This window comes from Lutra lutra, chromosome 4 (assembly GCF_902655055.1).
Source record: "Lutra lutra chromosome 4, mLutLut1.2, whole genome shotgun sequence".
Classification (NCBI taxonomy): Eukaryota; Metazoa; Chordata; class Mammalia; order Carnivora; family Mustelidae; genus Lutra; species Lutra lutra.
Window position 1 is genome coordinate 155,145,649 of NC_062281.1, and position 16,615 is coordinate 155,162,263.

The window sequence follows — 16,615 nt, forward strand, 5'->3', positions numbered from 1 at the left end:
TGGCAGGTCAGTCAGTACAGCATGTCACTCTTGGTCTCTGGGTCCTGAGTTTGAGCCCCACATTGGGGGAAGACATTACTTTAAAAAAAAAAAAAAAAAAAGTTTGAAGAATGGAAATATGATATGACATGGGGTGATTTTCAAGACACATTGTTAGGTAACAAATGCGAAGTGCCTACTGCATATTGTATTAAGAGGAGGAAATAAGAGAACCTAAATACATCTGCTTAGTATCTTGATTATACCCTCAGTCTAGGAAAGAAAAAAGGAACTGCAAACAAATCAACTCTTTTTAGCAGGTTTGTGGTTTCCTATAAGCATAGCAATTCAGAAAACTCTTCTACGTGTGCCAATGGTGCTAAGAACCAAATTCTCACTGTGGAAAAGAGATACAAAACAATGGGGAAAGGCAAGGAAAATGGCATGAGGATGGTCATTTGGAAGTTTGGTTTGTTTTTTTTTTAAGATTTTAAAAATTTATTTATTTGAGAAGGAGATTCCACACTGAGCAGGGAGCCCAGTGCGGAACCAAATCCCAGGACTTCAGGATCATGACCTGGGCCAAGGGCAGTCACTTTTTTTTTTTTTTAAAAGGATTGATTGATTGATTGATTGATTTGACACAGAGAGAGAGAGAGATCACAAGTAGGTAGAGAGGCAGGAAGGGGAGGGGAGGAAGCAGGCTCCCTGCTGAACAGAGAGCCTGATGGGGTTCAATCCCAGGACCCTAAGATCATGACCTGAGCCAAAGGCAGAGGCTTAGCCCACTGAGCCATCCAGGCGCCCCCAAAGGCAGTCACTTAACCAACTGAGCCATTGAGACACCCTACAAGTATTGTTTTTAAGCTTATTTCATGTATCTCTTAGCCCCGTTTGCTGAAAGGACTTAAAAACAAAGTGTACCAACAACAATGAGCATACCCAGTATTCAAATACTAGCTTCTTAATAAAAGGAACCAGGGCCCCTAGTAGAAATGTCAGAAGGGCTAAAACAGGGAAGTGTAGCAGACCTAGAATACTTCAATGTGCTAGAAAGTAAGGAAGTACTCAAAATAATAACAATGATTATAAGAATGGGAACATGTAAAAGATAATACAGGAGCCGGTATGAAGGAGCTCTCATTGGCCAATCTGTAACAAACTGAGCATCAAAGTAATTAAGGACAGTAATGAATGGTAAACCCCTGAAAACAACAAGAGGCAATGAGTTCATACTGATGATAAGGTTAGACATCGAAGGAGAAGGCAGGGTTCTTCCTTATGGTAGGAAGCCTACTAAATGTAGAAAGGAGGGCCAGAGTTGGAAAATCATTACTTTGCAACAATTCCAGTAAAGACTGGTTCAGGTAAAAATCTTCAGTGGATGCTAAATCCAGATTAGTAAGTTTGATGAGTACCAGGATATTTGCATAGTCTTCAACTACCTTATATATCACTTACTACTTGCAAGAGAAAAAAAAATTACCTATATATAGTGTAGAAACAATACAATACTATGTATATAGTATTTTATCTACACTAGACATTTTATCTAATATCTGCTCAATACTTTTCACTACATGATAAAAAGAAAAATGACTAATGAGGGGCACTGTATGCTCCAGAATTGATATTCTTGAGACTGACGCAACACCCTTCACACAGAATTGTGGCCAAAGACAAAGAACCGGATTATAAGGAAACATCAGACCAAACCCAAAATAAGGAACATTCTATTCTTCAAAAAAGTCAACGAAACAAAGCTAGTCTGTATTCCTCATAAATATCAATGTGACAAAGGACAGGAAGGACTAAGAATTCTTCTGGATTAAATTACAAGGGATCATGACAAATGAATGCAAAACTGACCCTGGCCTAAGAGGAAAAATATTTTACAGAGGGCATTATTGGGATAATCAACACTGTAAATATGTACAGTAAGATTATGTACAGTATTGCATCAATGTTAAACTTCCTGAAATCTGATAACTGCATGGTAGCTATTAAGGAGAACATCACTGCTCTTAGAAAATACAAAATCAAGCATTAAGGGCTAGAGAGGCATGATATATGTAAGCTACTCTTGAATGGTTCAGCAAAAAATTGTATGTAGAAAGAGGATATGACACAACAAATGTGGCAAATGTTTAAAATTAATGACCCACAAGTTAAAAATTATTTCAAAACAATTTTTAAACACTATACATCGTTTAACTGCCCAAGGACCTACATGTTAAGAATCTAAATAATGGATATATTCTAAAATTTTTAAAAGCTTTATGATCATCCAGATGTAAGACCTGAAAAGGAACAAAGGAGAAGCCACAGCAAGACCAAGTAGAAGACCAGGCAGCTATTGCCTCCCCCTTTCTTCTCCTTGGCTTCCTGCAGATGCCATTACACAACAATCTTCAGAAGGGATTCTTGCCACACCCCACCAATGGATCAACAAGAATTTCCTACCAAATGAAGATTTTGCATGGCTTTTAATACTAATGTAGGGTATCCTTTGTGCGTATTTTATTTTTTATTTTTATTTTCTTAAGTAGGTTCCCACATTCAAGGTGGGGCTTAAACTCATGACCCTGAGATCAAGAGTTGTATGCTCTACTGACTAAGCCAGCCAGGTGCCCACCCCTGCTTCTGCCTATGTTAAAGGAATTAAGTATATGTTGCCCATTCTAATTTGAGGTGAATAAGTATCTGTTGTCTTTGAAGGTCTTTGCTGACATTTAATTTTATCCATGTTAAATGTAAGCAAATTTTTCTTAAAGATTTTATTTGCCAGAGGAAGAGAGCACAAGCACGGGGAGAGACAGGCAGAAGAGAAAAGCAGACGCCCCGCCGAGAGCATGGAGCCCGGTGGAACTCAATCCCAGGACCCTGGGATCATGACCTGAGCTGAAGGCAAACACTGAACTGACTGAACCACCGAGACATCCCTGTAAGCAAATTTTTGATCAGCTCAAACACTAAGATACTTAGCATACTTTGCATCTGACCTCAAACATATTTCCATTAAATAAAATGTTTCCTGAAACATACCTTTCTTTTTTTTAAGATTTTATTTATTTATATAAAACAGAGATGCAGCAAGAGAGGGAACACAAGCAGGGGGAGTGGAAGAGGGAGAAGCAGGCTTCCTACTGAGCAGGAAGCCAGTTGTGGAGACCCCGGGACCATAACTTGAGTCGACGGCAGATGCTTAACTGTCTGAGCCACCCAAGTGCCCCTGAAACATACCTTTTAAATTTGCCATACCTTACACTCCCCATAAGGCTGGCTTAAGATCTTTGGAGTTTCTTAGTAGGGGGAGAATTGCCGTCTCCTCTCCATCTCAACAATATCTAACACTGTGTATGATACCTAATTTTAAATTTTCAAAATAAACTAAACTTACATGTATACCAGGTAAGTTTACTGAAACACAGCTTCCCGTTTTCTTTTGGTGTACCCACTCTAACAGTATCTTAACTACATGCATAATCCGTCTATAGAATATTCCAGCATTTGTCCCATATTATTGCATATACCAACAGTTTATGTGCTAAAAAAACAAATTATTCCACCAATTGCTGCAGTCTTTTTATCACTGAGACCCTAAATGCTATTAATCTTAAACAGGCCTACATACACACACTCCTGGTAAACAATGCTCTACATGCTTAATCTGAAAGTTCCCATTATTATCTCTATTCAAGCCTAATAATGTAACTGATGGTTTCCAGCTTCATTAGACATGCTAGAAAATTAAAAGGGCTGGGGCGCTTGGGTGGCTTAGTGGGTTAAGCCTCTGCCTTCGGCTCAGGTCATGATCTCAGGGTTCTGGGATCGAGCCCCGAATCGGGCTCTCTTCTCGGCAGAGAGCCTGCTTCCTCCTCTCTCTCTCTCTCTGCCTGCCTCTCTGCCTACTTGTGATCTCTGTCTGTCAAATAAATAAATAAAATCTTAAAAAAAAAAAAAACAAACAAACCCCACTCTTTAAAAAAGAAAGAAGGAAGGAAGGAAGGAAGGAAGGAAGGAAGGAAGGAAAGAAAGAAAGAAAGAAAGAAAGAAAGAAAGAAAGAAAGAAAGAAAGAAAGAAAAAGAAAATTAAAAGGACTTCATGGGCTCCTGGGTGATTCAGTTGGTTGAGTGTCAGACTCTTCATTTCAGCTCAGATCCTGATCTCATGGGTCATGATATTGAGGCCTGTGTAGGGCTCCACACTCAGTGGGAGTCTGCTTGGATATTCTCTTCCTCTGCCCTTTCCCCCACTCACGTGTGTTCTCTAAAATAAATAAAATATTTTTAAAAAATATAAAAGGAATCTTGGGGCGCCTGGGTGGCTCAGTGGGTTAAGCCTCTGCCTTAGGCTCAGGTCATGATCTCAGGGTCCTGGGATCGAGCCCCGCATCAGGCTCTCTGCTCAGCGGGAGGCCTGCTTCCCCTCTGCTTGCCTCTCTGCGTACTTGTGATCTCTCTCTGTGTTAAATAAATAAAAAATCTTTTAAAATAAATTAATTAATTAATTAAAAAATATAAAAGGACTCCAAAATACAATTGCTATTTTCATCAAAAGAATAAAAATGTGAAAACAGCTCTCTCCTTTTCTACGCCATTGTGGTGTGTGCGGCTGACTACCCTTTGCTATGTCTTCTCACAAGACTTTCAGGATCAAGCAATTCTTGGCCAAGAAGCAAAAGCAGAAGCTCCCATTCCCCAATGGATTCTGATGAGAACTGGTAATAAAATCCAGTACCAATGCCAAGAAGAGGCACTGAAGAAGAACAAGGCTGGGTCTAAAGAGATTACACATGAGATGGCACACATATTTATGCTGCATGAAGGTCACCAGCTCATATCCTATCACTCTGTAAACATCACTACTACCTGAAGAACAGACATGTTTTATTGAGGGCTGATTTTTCTCTGTCACTATGCTTCTGCACCAGTAGGCTTGTCCAGTAATTTATGTGAGAGACCTTTTATGGGGGGTGGGATAAAAATGAGAAAACAACTGGGGCACCCCAATGGCTCAGTCGATGGAGCACATGACTCTTCATCTTTGGGCTGTGAGTTTGGGCCCCATGCTGGTCACAGTAACTAAGTAAGCAAATAAACAAATAAATAAATAAATGTAAATTAATGATTGAAGGGGCACCTGGGTGGCTCAGTGGGTTAAGCCACTGCCTTTGGCTCAGGTCATGATCTCAGGGTCCTGGGATCAAGTCCTGCATCGGGCTCTCTGCTCGGCAGGGAGCCTGCTTCCCTCTCTCTCTCTCTCTCTGCCTGCCTCTCTGTCTACTTGTGATCTCTCTGTCAAATAAATAAATAAAAAATCTTTAAAAAAAAATTAATGATTGGAAAATCATTTTACTCTCTCACCCTAGAAGGAATTACATATGGTGTAATTTCAAAGCATTTTAAACCAGTGGTTCTGAACCTTTGCTGCACATTAGAATTACCTGGGAACTTTCAAAATCTTGATGCCCATGCCAAGTCCCAGACCAATTAAATTAGAATCTCCGGGAGATCAGACACAGGCATCAGTACATTTCAATAGTCCAAAGTGATTACAATGTACAACCAAGATAGAGAACCATTGTTTGAAAAAAGAAATATTCGGGGCACTTGGGTGGCTCAGTGTGTTAAAGCCTCTGCCTTCGGCTCAGGTCACGATCCCAGAGTCCTGGGATTGAGCCCCACATCAGGCTCTCTGCTTGGCGGGGAGCCTGCTTCCCCCTCTCTGCCTGCCTCTCTGCCTACTTGTGATCTCTGTCTGTCAAATAAATAAATAAATAAATCTTAAAAAAAAAAAAAAAGAAAAAAAATATTCTGAAACATAAATATTTAAGTATATGCTGTTCTAAAAACAGCACCATGAGTGCTTGCTTCAGCAGTACATATACTAAAACTGGAACAATACAAGGAAGATCGGCATGGCCCCTACAAAAGGATAATAAGCAAATTTATAAAGTGTTTCACATTTTAAAAAATAAAAATAGGGCGCCTGGGTGGCTCAGTGGGTTAAGCCGCTGCCTTCGGCTCAGGTCATGATCTCAGGGTCCTGGGATCGAGTCCCGCATCGGGTTCTCTGCTCGGCGGAGATCCTGCTTCCCTCTCTCTCTCTCTCTCTGCCAGCCTCTCCATCTACTTGTGATCTCTCTCTGTCAAATAAATAAATAAAATCTTTAAAAAAATAAAAAAAATAAAAATAAATAGCACCGTGATTGGTTATAAACTTATTCTGGCAATGTTCAATGCTTTTTTTTTAAAGGATTTGTTTATCTGAGAGAGATACAATAAGCACAAACGTGAGTGTGCCAGTGGGAGGAGAGGCAGAGGGGGGAGGGAGAATCTCAAGCAGACTCCCCGCTGAGCACAGAGCCTGACACAGGGCTCGATCCCACAACCCTGAGATCATGACATCAGCCAAAATCAAGAGTTAGACACCTAACCAACTGAGCTACCCAGAAGCCCTGTCAAAACTTTTTTAAAGAACCTTTTCAAAATTGTTTTCTCTCATACCTTTACCAAAAATGTTGATCACCCACCTTACTAATTATATTTAGCTGTTACTAGAGGTAAACAACACAAGTTTTAGAGTCACAAAGACTTGGATACAAGTCCTAGCTCTACCATTTAATACGTAGTTATATGATTAGTTTAACCTCTGAGCTTCCAAATCCTCATCTGTAAAATGGAAAGATTAAAGAGGAAAACAACGTGCACAACGTGACATCTGGTACATAGGAAGGAATGTATAAATGGCTATACTTATCATACCAAACTAGACTAGAAGACCTGGAGGCCAGGACCGTATCTTGTTTAAGGCCAAATTTCCAGAACCTACCACATGGTAGCTACACAGTAATTATTGTTAAGCTCCTTAAGGATTTTTTATCTGTCTCTGTAACCCTAATACCTCATGTACATTCTTATATAAAACAAAAGCCTAATAAAGTTCTGAACAGGAAACAAACTTATATCAGATGAAAACAAACCCTCAAGCCTTGCTTTGCAGTAAAGAAGTCAGAATAACCAGCATCCGTAGCCAACAGTCCCACAAACTGCATCGCAGGCCGCTGCCGTATAAACAGTTCTACAGCTCCATCGGTGACGCAACTGCCCCCTGAAATATCCAGTGACACAATATGGGGCAAAATATCCTTTTGCTGCAGCAAATGAAAAGCTAAATCTGATTTGAGTTGCCTGTGATCAGAAATATCAAGGTGAAGCAGACATTTAAGTTCTCTAATAACTGAAAGAATTTGTGGTTTAGTCATAGTCAGACATTTCAGATAGTGCATTGTCAGAGATTTGAGTCGATCCTTACACATAAGGAGTGCAGAGATGTTAGTGACCAGAGTATTGGAGATATCCAAGCTTTCCAGTTTTGGTAACTGAGCAACATTAGCCAGGTCTTCACTATGAAAACAAACATTGAAAACACTTAAAATGCGAAGACCAGTGAGCTGACCAAAGAATAGCAGTCTTGAATCTCGAGGGACGCTTGCCGAGTTCAACAGGAGACACCGAAGGTTTTGCTGGATCCAGCTATTGCTGCAGAGTCCACTTATGATGTCTGGGATTGCGAGATCAGTGTGCACGGCAGTGGCATCTAGCTCAATGACTCTGTGATGGCAGAAGGCTTTGGTGAATGCAGCTGCTGAGATTTTAGCTTTTTGAATATTGACCAGCTTCAGTTTCATTTGGTTGCCTTGGAAAATGCTTGCTGTTCTATCAGTCAGCTTGCCTATAAGAGAACCAAAACCAGCTTGTAATAACAACTAAATCTCATGCCTTTTCCAGGAGGCATTGTGGCCAATGAACAATGATGGATGCGAATAGAAACAGTGACTATATTTACTGCTTACTTTGTGCCAAGCATTCTTCTAAACCCTTTACTCAGACTACTTCATTTATTCTTTATAATACCATAAAAATACTATAATGCTATTATTATTACTAACATAACTGAGGAAACTGGAGCTTAAAAAGGTTAAGTCACTTGCTCAAAGTCAAAATATGTGGCAGAATCAGGAAACAAAACCAGCTCAACTCCAGAGCCCATAGTTTTGTCCATAGTAACCTGGTTCACAAAAAAACAAAACAAAAAATGAAAGAAAGAAAATAGGTAAACAAGTATAGGATATATAATATACAAATAACACTACTAATGATTACTTCTAACCAAATTAATCAACAACCTCTGATAAGTCACTTACCTCTGTGGGCCTCATTTTTCTCATCTATAAAATAAATGGGTTATACCAGATTTTACTTAGAAAAGATTTACTAAGCATCTTCTATGTGTGAGATCCTGTGTTAAGTAATGGGCACAAAAGGTAATTAAACCCCTGTGACCACAAGGAATTCTGTAATAGTGTATTACATGCAGTAGTGATTTGCACCAGCTATTGAACTAGTACAGATGATATTAACTTTGGAAAAAGTTCTGAAGACTAAATATAAGTTTAGGGGAGTGGGGGGAGATTATGAAGGGCAGAAGAAGGTATCAAACACAAGCAGGCACAGACCAGCAGGTTATTTGAAGACCCTGAGTAGATCAACACTATTGGAACACAGTGGTGTAAAAGCTACAAAGGAAAGTGGAAAGGAAGGGAAAAGGCAGATGGGGCCTGTACACAAAGCTAGGAAACTCAAACTTTTAGCCTATGGGACAACTCAATTTTGAAGCAGAAAAAAAAAAAAATGGTCACAATTCTATTTTTAGAAAGACTGGGGCGCCTGAGTGGCTCAGTCAGTTAAGTATTTGCTTTTTGTTCAGGTCATGATCCCAGGTCATGATCCCAGGTCTTGGGATCAAGTCCCACTGGGCTTCCTGCTCAGCAGGGGAGTCTGCTTCTCCCTCTTTCTCTGCCCCTCCCCTGCTTATTCTCTCTCTCTCTAATAATAAAATCTTAAATTTAAAAAAAAAAGACCAATCATGTGACTATAAAATAATAAGAATGGTGTTTGGTGGGAGTGAGACGGGGCAAGATATTATTAAAGGTTTTCATAATGCGGGGCACCTGGGTGGCTCACTGGGTTAAAGCCTCTGCCTTCAGCTCCGGTTATGATCCCAGGGTCCTGGGATCGAGCCGAATCAGGCTCTCTGCTCAGCAAGAAGCCTGCTTCCTCCTCTCTCTCTGCCTGCTTCTCTGCCTACTTGTGATCTCTGTCTGTCAAATAAATAAATAAAATCTTTAAAAAGAAAGGTTTTCATAATGCAAGATAAAAGTTTAAGGCTGACAGAACATGGTGGCTGAACAGACTGGGGGAGAACTGAGAGGGAAAAAAAAGGTGCATAAGCTGATTCTTAGCTTCTGAGTTTAAGTTGGGTTACACCACCAAGACAGGAGGAAGGAAGTCCCTATACTTCAGACTTTGAGGAAGAATTCAGTACATTCATTTATACATTTATCCAACAAATCCTGAGTGTTTGCTATATGTGAAGTGCTAGCTATGCTAAATGCTAAGAATGGTGAATGAGACAAACATGGCTTCTCCCAACATGGAGTTTATTTACAACTTAGAGGGAGAACATTGGACAAGCAGAAAACTACTAACATCAAAAATATAGTGCGGAAAAAAAATGCAGTGAGTTAAAAATAGAAATACCCTATGATTCAGCAGCCACACTGCTAGGTATTTACCCAAAGAATACAAAAATACTAATTCAACAGGATACATGCCCCCTGATGTTTATAGCAGCATTATCAACAACAGCCAAATTATGGAAACAGCCCAAGTGTCCATCGACTGATAAATGGGAAAAGAAGAGGAGGTACGTATGTACGTATACATATATGTATGTGTACACACACACACACACACACACACACACACAGGAATATTACTCAGCCATAAAAAAGAATGAAATCTTACTATCTGCAACAACAGAGTTGAGCTCCAAAGTATTATGCTAAGCAATATGAATACAAATACAAATATGAAGACAAATACCAAAAGATTTCACTTATATGTGGAATTTAAGAAACAAAACAAAAGAGCAAAGGGGAAAAAGGAGAGGCAAACCAAGAAAAAGATTTTTGGGACAGCTGGGTGGCTCAGCAGAGTGTCCAGCTCTTGATTTTGGCTCAGGTTGTCAGGTTGTGATCTCAGGCATGAGATCAATTCCCATGGCAGGCTCGCCCTGGGTGGGGAGCATACTTGGGATTCTCTTTCTCTCTCTCAAAAAAAACAAAAGGAAAAAGAAAAGAAAAAAAAGAAACAGACTCTTAACTATAGAAAACAAAATGATGGCTACCAGGGGAAAGGCGGTGAAAGATTATAAATACGGGCTGGGGATTAAGGAGGGCACTTGTCATGAGCATTGGGCGATGTAAGAAGTGTTTAATCACTAAACTGTACACCTGAAACTAATATGACACTGTATGTTAACAAACGGAATTTAAATAAAAACTTAAAAAATTGCAAGTGTTCTAAAGGAAACAAGAACATAATACAGGGTAAGGAAAGAAAAAAGGATGACAAAAATCTTCTGTCTCTCTCTGGAGTTCAAGGAAGTGATGTTTTAAGCTAAGACCTAAAGGACGTAAAAGATAAAGGTCACTGTCATTCTAGATGGAAGGAAGAGCTAAAGTCCTGATATGGGAAACAAGTAGGCTTTTTCTGTGAAATGAGAGGAAACCAATGAGGCTAAAACACAGCTGAGGAAGGGGATACCAGCAGCTGAGAGGTTAGAGACAGAAGCAAAGATCAGATCTTGCAGACCAGGGCAAAGAACTAACATTTCATCCTAAGTACAAGGAGAAGCCTTTCAAGGGTGACAGAAGGTGTGGCTGGATCTGTTAAGAGGGCTGTTCGCTATGTGGCAGAGCTTGGCAAGGGGCAAAAATGGAGGGCACCGGGGCGCCTGGGTGGCTCAGTGGGTTAAAGCCTCTGCCTCTGGCTTGGGGCATGATCTCAGGGTCCTGGGATAGAGCCCCGCATCGGGCTCTCTGCTCAGCAGGAAGCCTGCCTCCCCCACCCCCTCTGCCTGCCTCTCTGCCTATTTGTGAACTCTGTGAAATAAATAAATAAAATCTTTTTTTTTTTTTTAAATGGAGGGCACCTGTGAGGTCACAAGAGAAAAGAGAAAGGTGTCATTGATAGGAGCTAAGAGGAAAAAGAATGTTCGAGATAGGTATCTTGGAAGGCAGAAAATGTTTCAACAGAACCAAGGAGAGAAAAATGAAAAATGAAAAATGACTCTTCCTAAGTCACTGAACAGGACGTATACGGCCAAGTCATTTTGGAGATGGGGGAAACGGCAGTACAGCAGCTGTTGTAACAGAAAACCTAGATGCTTTATAGGAACAAAGGACTTAATACTAGACAGGGCTGCAGGGAGTGCCACCAGCCAACAGCCCTCATCTATGGGATATTAGCTGAAAAGAATTGCCCTACCCAAGGTCACACCATTTCCCATGCAGACCCATATCCAAAACTGAGTTGGGAGGTATAAAAGTCCAGTCCTCACAGCCCAAATTTACACAGATCTAGTAGTAGTTCCACCTTCAGGATTATCCAAAAGATCAGCTGAAGCATTCTAAATTCTATAGAGTTTAAACCTATGAGACTTAAGGATAAACACTTGGAATTAACTGGCATAGAGACAGTATTTAAAGATATGGGAAGAGCACCTGGGTGCCTCAGAGGGTTAAGCCTCTGCCTTTGGCTCAGGTCATGATCTCTGGGTCCTAGGATCGAGCCCTGCATTGGGCTCTCTGCTCAGTGGGGAGCCTGCTTTCCTCTCTCTCTGCCTGCCTCTCTGCCTACTTGTGATCTCTGTCTGTCAAATAAATAAAATCTTTAAAAAAATAAAATAAAAAATAAAAATAAATTAAAAAAAATTTTAAAGCTATGGGATGGAAGATATGGGAATGAAAGAGAAGGAGCGGGGCACCTGGGTGGCTCAGTGGGTTAAGCCTCTGCCTTCGGCCCGGGTTATGATCTCAGCGTCCTGGGATCGAGCCCCGCATCGGGCTCTCTGCTCAGCAAGGGAGCCTGCTTCTCCCTCTCTCTCTGCCTGCCTCTCTGCCTACTTGTGATCTCTCTCTGTCAAATAAATAAATGAAATCTTTAAAAAAAAAAGAGAGAGAGAGAAGGAACAAGGACGAAGTACTGAAAACATCTACATTTAAGGTCAGTAGAATGAGGAATGAGTCATAATAGCAAATTACAGCTGCTGAATGTTCTAAACATTCTAGATACATTAAACTCTCTAAATGCTCCTAAAACCCAATGAGGAAAGGGTTATTATTAGTCACATTTTACAGATGAGTTGAAGCACAGGCAAGTTAAGTAACTGGCCCATGAAAACATACCAAATAATCACGAGAGTGTACAAATCCAAATGGTCTCACACCAGAACCAGAACTCTTACACCTTAATTTGTTCTGCCTTTCAAAGAAGCTGGATAAGGAGACAGATTAGCAGCAGCCACTGAGGTAGATGAAAACCAGAAGCAGAATATGATGACTGAACAGCTCAGAAAAGAAGTGCAGTATACACAGGACACATCCTGGATATGTGGTTCTGAGTACTGTGCTGGGAACTCTGGGGAATCAGAGTAGCAGTGGTAGCTAAAGAAAAAAAAGACCTACAGAATGTTCAAAGTCAGATGAATACCCAAGATGGAACCTTAAGGAACACAGAACACTTAAGGTACATACAGAAAACAACAGCATACAAAGGAAATTGTGGAAGAGTAAACAATGATACAAGGTGGGTGGGGGGGGTATACAGAAAAATGAAATACTCAGGACACATGGGTGGCTCAGTCAGTTAAGTGTCTGCCTTCAGCTCAGGTCATGATCCCAGGGCCCTGGGATCAAGTCCTGCATCGGGATCTTTGCTTGGTGGGGAGCCTGCTTCTCCCTCTGCCTGCTATTCTCCCCTTTGCCTGCGCCCTCTCTCCCTCTGTCAGATAAATAAATAAAATCGTTAAAAAAAAAAAGGGAAAATGAAATATTCTAAATCAGAAAGGTCAAGAGTAATTAATACTAAAAGTCAAAGCTACAAGAATCCTCTATGATTTAATGAACCTACGCAATGCTCATTTATGGCCACTTAAGTCACAAAACCAGACAGCCAAACTTAATTAGCCCCCTTAAGGAAGTGTAGGGCCCTACCAAAAACATCAAACCTGAATCTGATGAAGCCTCTACATCTACTTCCAATTTGGAAGAATTACAAGGATCAAAGGAACAGTCAAAAATCATAGCACTGTCAAACAATGGCAAAATCCAGACTGGAAAAACTCTACATAACAAACCACCATGGTTTCTTAGAAAAAAGTAACTGGAAAATCCCCAAACATATGGAGATTAAGCAACATATGTCTTTTTCTTTTTTTTTTCTTTTTAAGATTTTATTTATTTATTTATTTGAAGGAAAGAGACACAGCGAGAGCAGAAACACAAACTGGGAGTGGAGAGGGAAAGCAGACTTCCCATTGAGTGGAGGAGCCTGATGCGGAGCTCGATCCCAGTACCCTGGCATCATGCCCTAGCCAAAGGAAGACACTTAACGACTGAGCCACCCAGGCAGCCCATAAGCAACATACTTCTAAATAAGCATATGGATTAAGGAAGAAATCTCTAGAGAAATTTTAAATGTTGAACTACATTTTTTTTAAAAGATTTTATTTATTTGACAGAGAGAGATCACAAGTAGAGAGAGAGAGAGGAGGAAGCAGTCTCCCTGCCTAGTAGAGAGGCTGAAGTGGGACTCGATCCCAGGACCCCGAGATCATGACCTGAGCTGAAGGCAGAGGCTTAACCCACTGAGCCACCCAGGCAGCCCCAATGTTGAACTACATTAAGATACAACTTATCAAAATTTGTGGGATAAAGTGAAATCAGTGCTTAGAGGGAAAGTTATAGTTCTGAATACATACATTAGAAAAGAAAGATCTAAAATCAATCATTTAAGTTTCCATCTTAGGAAACTAGAAAATGAACAAATTAAGTCCAAAGTAAGCAGAAGAAAAATAATTAAAACATAAATCAATGAAATTGAAAATGTAAAATCAACAGAAATCAATAGAAAAAAAAAATCAACAAAATGAAAAGCTGGTTCTTTGAAAAGATCTATAAAAATCAGGCTAACTGGGGCACCTCGCTGTCTCAGTGGGTTGGGCTCCTCCTGCCTTTGCTCAGGTCAGGATCCTGAGTCCTGGGATCAAGCCCCCTGTCAAGGCTCTCTGCTCGGCAGGGAGTCTGCTTCAGCCTGTGACCCTCCCGCTTCTTGTGCTCACTCTCTCTCTCTCAAATAAATAAATAAGTAAAATCTTTAAAAAAAAAAATCAGGCTAACTGGGGCACCTGGGTGGATCAGTTGGTTAAACATCTGCCTTCGGCTCAGGTCATGATCCCAGGTTCCTGGGATCAAGTTCTACATCGGGCTCCTTCCGAAACGGGAAGCCTGCTTCTCCCTCTGCCTGCCTCTCCCCCTACTTGTGCTAGCACTCACTCTCTCTGACAAATAAATAAAAACAAAATCTTTTTTTTTTTTTTTTAGATTTTATTTATTTATTTGACAGAGAGAGATCACAAGTAGACGGAGAGGAAGGCAGAGAGAGAGAGAGAGGGAAGCAGGCTTCTTGCTGAGCAGAGAGCCCGATGTGGGACTCGATCCCAGGACCCTGAGATCATGACCTGAGCCGAAGGCAGCGGCTTAACCCACTGAGCCACCCAGGCGCCCCAAAACAAAATCTTTTAAAAAGGGGGCGTCTTTCCCTCTGCTCCTCCCCCTGCTCACAGGTACTTGTTCTCCCTCTCTCAAATTTAAAGAAAAAATTTTTGGAAGATTTTTACTTATTGGGGGGGGGGGGCGCGCAGAGAAGGGAGGGGCAGAGGAAGAAGGAGAGAGAGAAACCTAAGCAGACTCCCCGCTGAACACGGACCCTGATATGGGACTAGATCTCACAACCCTGAGATCATGAGCTGAAATCAAGAGTCAGATTAACCAACTGAGCCACCCAGACGTCCAATAAATAAAATCTTAGAACAAAATCAAAAAACTTCCCACACAGGGGCGCCTGGGTGGCTCAGTGGGTTAAGCTGCTGCCTTCGGCTCAGGTCATGATCTCGGAGTCCTGGGATCGAGCCCCGCATTGGGCTCTCTGCTCAGCAGGGAGCCTGCTTCCTCCTCTCTCTCTGCCTGCCTCTCTGCCTGCTTGTGATCTCTCTGTCAAATAAATGAATAAAATCTTTAAAAAAAAAAAAAAACTCCCCACACAGGGGGACACAGTGGCTCATTTGGTAGAGCATGTAACTCTTTTTTTTTTTTTTAAGATTTTTTTTTTTTTAATTTATTTGACAGACAGATTACAAGTAGGCAGAGAGGCAGGCAGAGAGAGACAGGAGGAGGAGGCAGACTCTCTGCTGAGCAGAGAGCCCGATGCGGGACTCGATCCCAGGACCCTGAGATCATGACCTGAGCCGAAGGCAGAGGCTTTAACCACTGAGCCACCCAGGCGCCCGGTAGAGCATGTAACTCTTGATCTCAGGGTTGAATTCAAGCCCCACACTGGGCCTAGAGAGATCACTTAAAAAAAACAAAAAACAAAGACCTACCCACACAAAGAGGCCACAAGGGCTTCACTGGTGAAATCCACCAAACATTTAAAGAATACACAACAATTCTTCACAAATTCTTCCAAAAAAACAGAAGAAGGAACACCTCCCAATTCAGTATTATCCTGATGCCAAACCCACATAAAGACATCACAAAAGCAGAATATAACAGACCAATATCCTTAAAATAATGGCAAATCTTAAAAACAAAAACAAAACAAAAACCTCACCCAAATAACAGCAAACCATCTAGCAACATACAAAAGAGTTATACACCATGGCCAGGTGGGATTTATCCCAGGAAAATAAGACTGTATTAATATCCAAGAAGGAGGGACGCCTGGGTGGCTCAGTTGGTTGGACGACTGCCTTCGGCTCAGGTCATGGTCCCGGAGTCCCGGGATCGAGTCCCGCATAGGGCTCCCAGCTCCATGGGGAGTCTGCTTCTCCCTCTGACCTTCTCCTCGCTCATGCTCTCTCTCACTGCCTCTCTCTCAAATAAATAAATAAAATCTTAAAAAAAAAAAAATAATAAAAGATTAAAAAAAATATCCAAGAAGGAATTAACATAATACACTATATTAATAGAATAAAAAACAAAACCCCCATGAGCATTTTAACATATGAAAAAAAAAAAAGCCAACACTTTCCCTGATGAAAAGGTCCAACAATTAAAATAGAAGGAAACCTCCTCAGGCTGTTAAGGGCACCTACCAAAACCCCAAAACTAACATACTTAATAGAGAAGGACTAGATGCTTTCCCCCTGAGATTGGAAAAAGATAAGCATATCCATTTCAATACTTCAATACTTCAACACTGTATTGTAGGCTCTACTCAGGAAACTGGACAAGAAAACTAAATAAAAGGCATCCAAAACGGGACGCCTGGGTGGCTCAGTTGGTTAAGCAGCTGCCTTCGGCTCAGGTCATGATCCCAGCGTCCTGTGATCGAGTCCCACATCGGGCTCCTTGCTCATCAGGGAGCCTGCTTCTCCCTCTGCCTCTGCCTGCCATTCTGTCTGCCTGTGCTTGCTCTCTCTCCCTCTCTCTCTGACAAATAAATA

At 41.1% G+C, this 16,615-nt stretch overlaps 1 protein-coding gene and 1 non-coding gene across 5 annotated transcripts in view; one reads left to right on the forward strand and one right to left on the reverse strand.

Annotated features, from left to right (window-relative positions):
- Window positions 1–16,615, reverse strand: part of ZYG11A (zyg-11 family member A, cell cycle regulator) — an 81,979-nt gene that overhangs the window by 43,533 nt on the left and 21,831 nt on the right. For all 4 annotated transcript variants that reach the window (XM_047724227.1, XM_047724228.1, XM_047724225.1 and 1 more), the window contains exon 3: window positions 6,966–7,717. In XM_047724227.1, coding sequence (XP_047580183.1) covers window positions 6,966–7,717 — 752 coding nt within the window. The remainder of the gene's footprint in view (window positions 1–6,965; window positions 7,718–16,615) is intronic.
- On the forward strand, window positions 5,846–5,952 carry LOC125099482 (U6 spliceosomal RNA). The gene has a single exon (XR_007127208.1). It is a non-coding gene; the product is annotated as a U6 spliceosomal RNA (small nuclear RNA).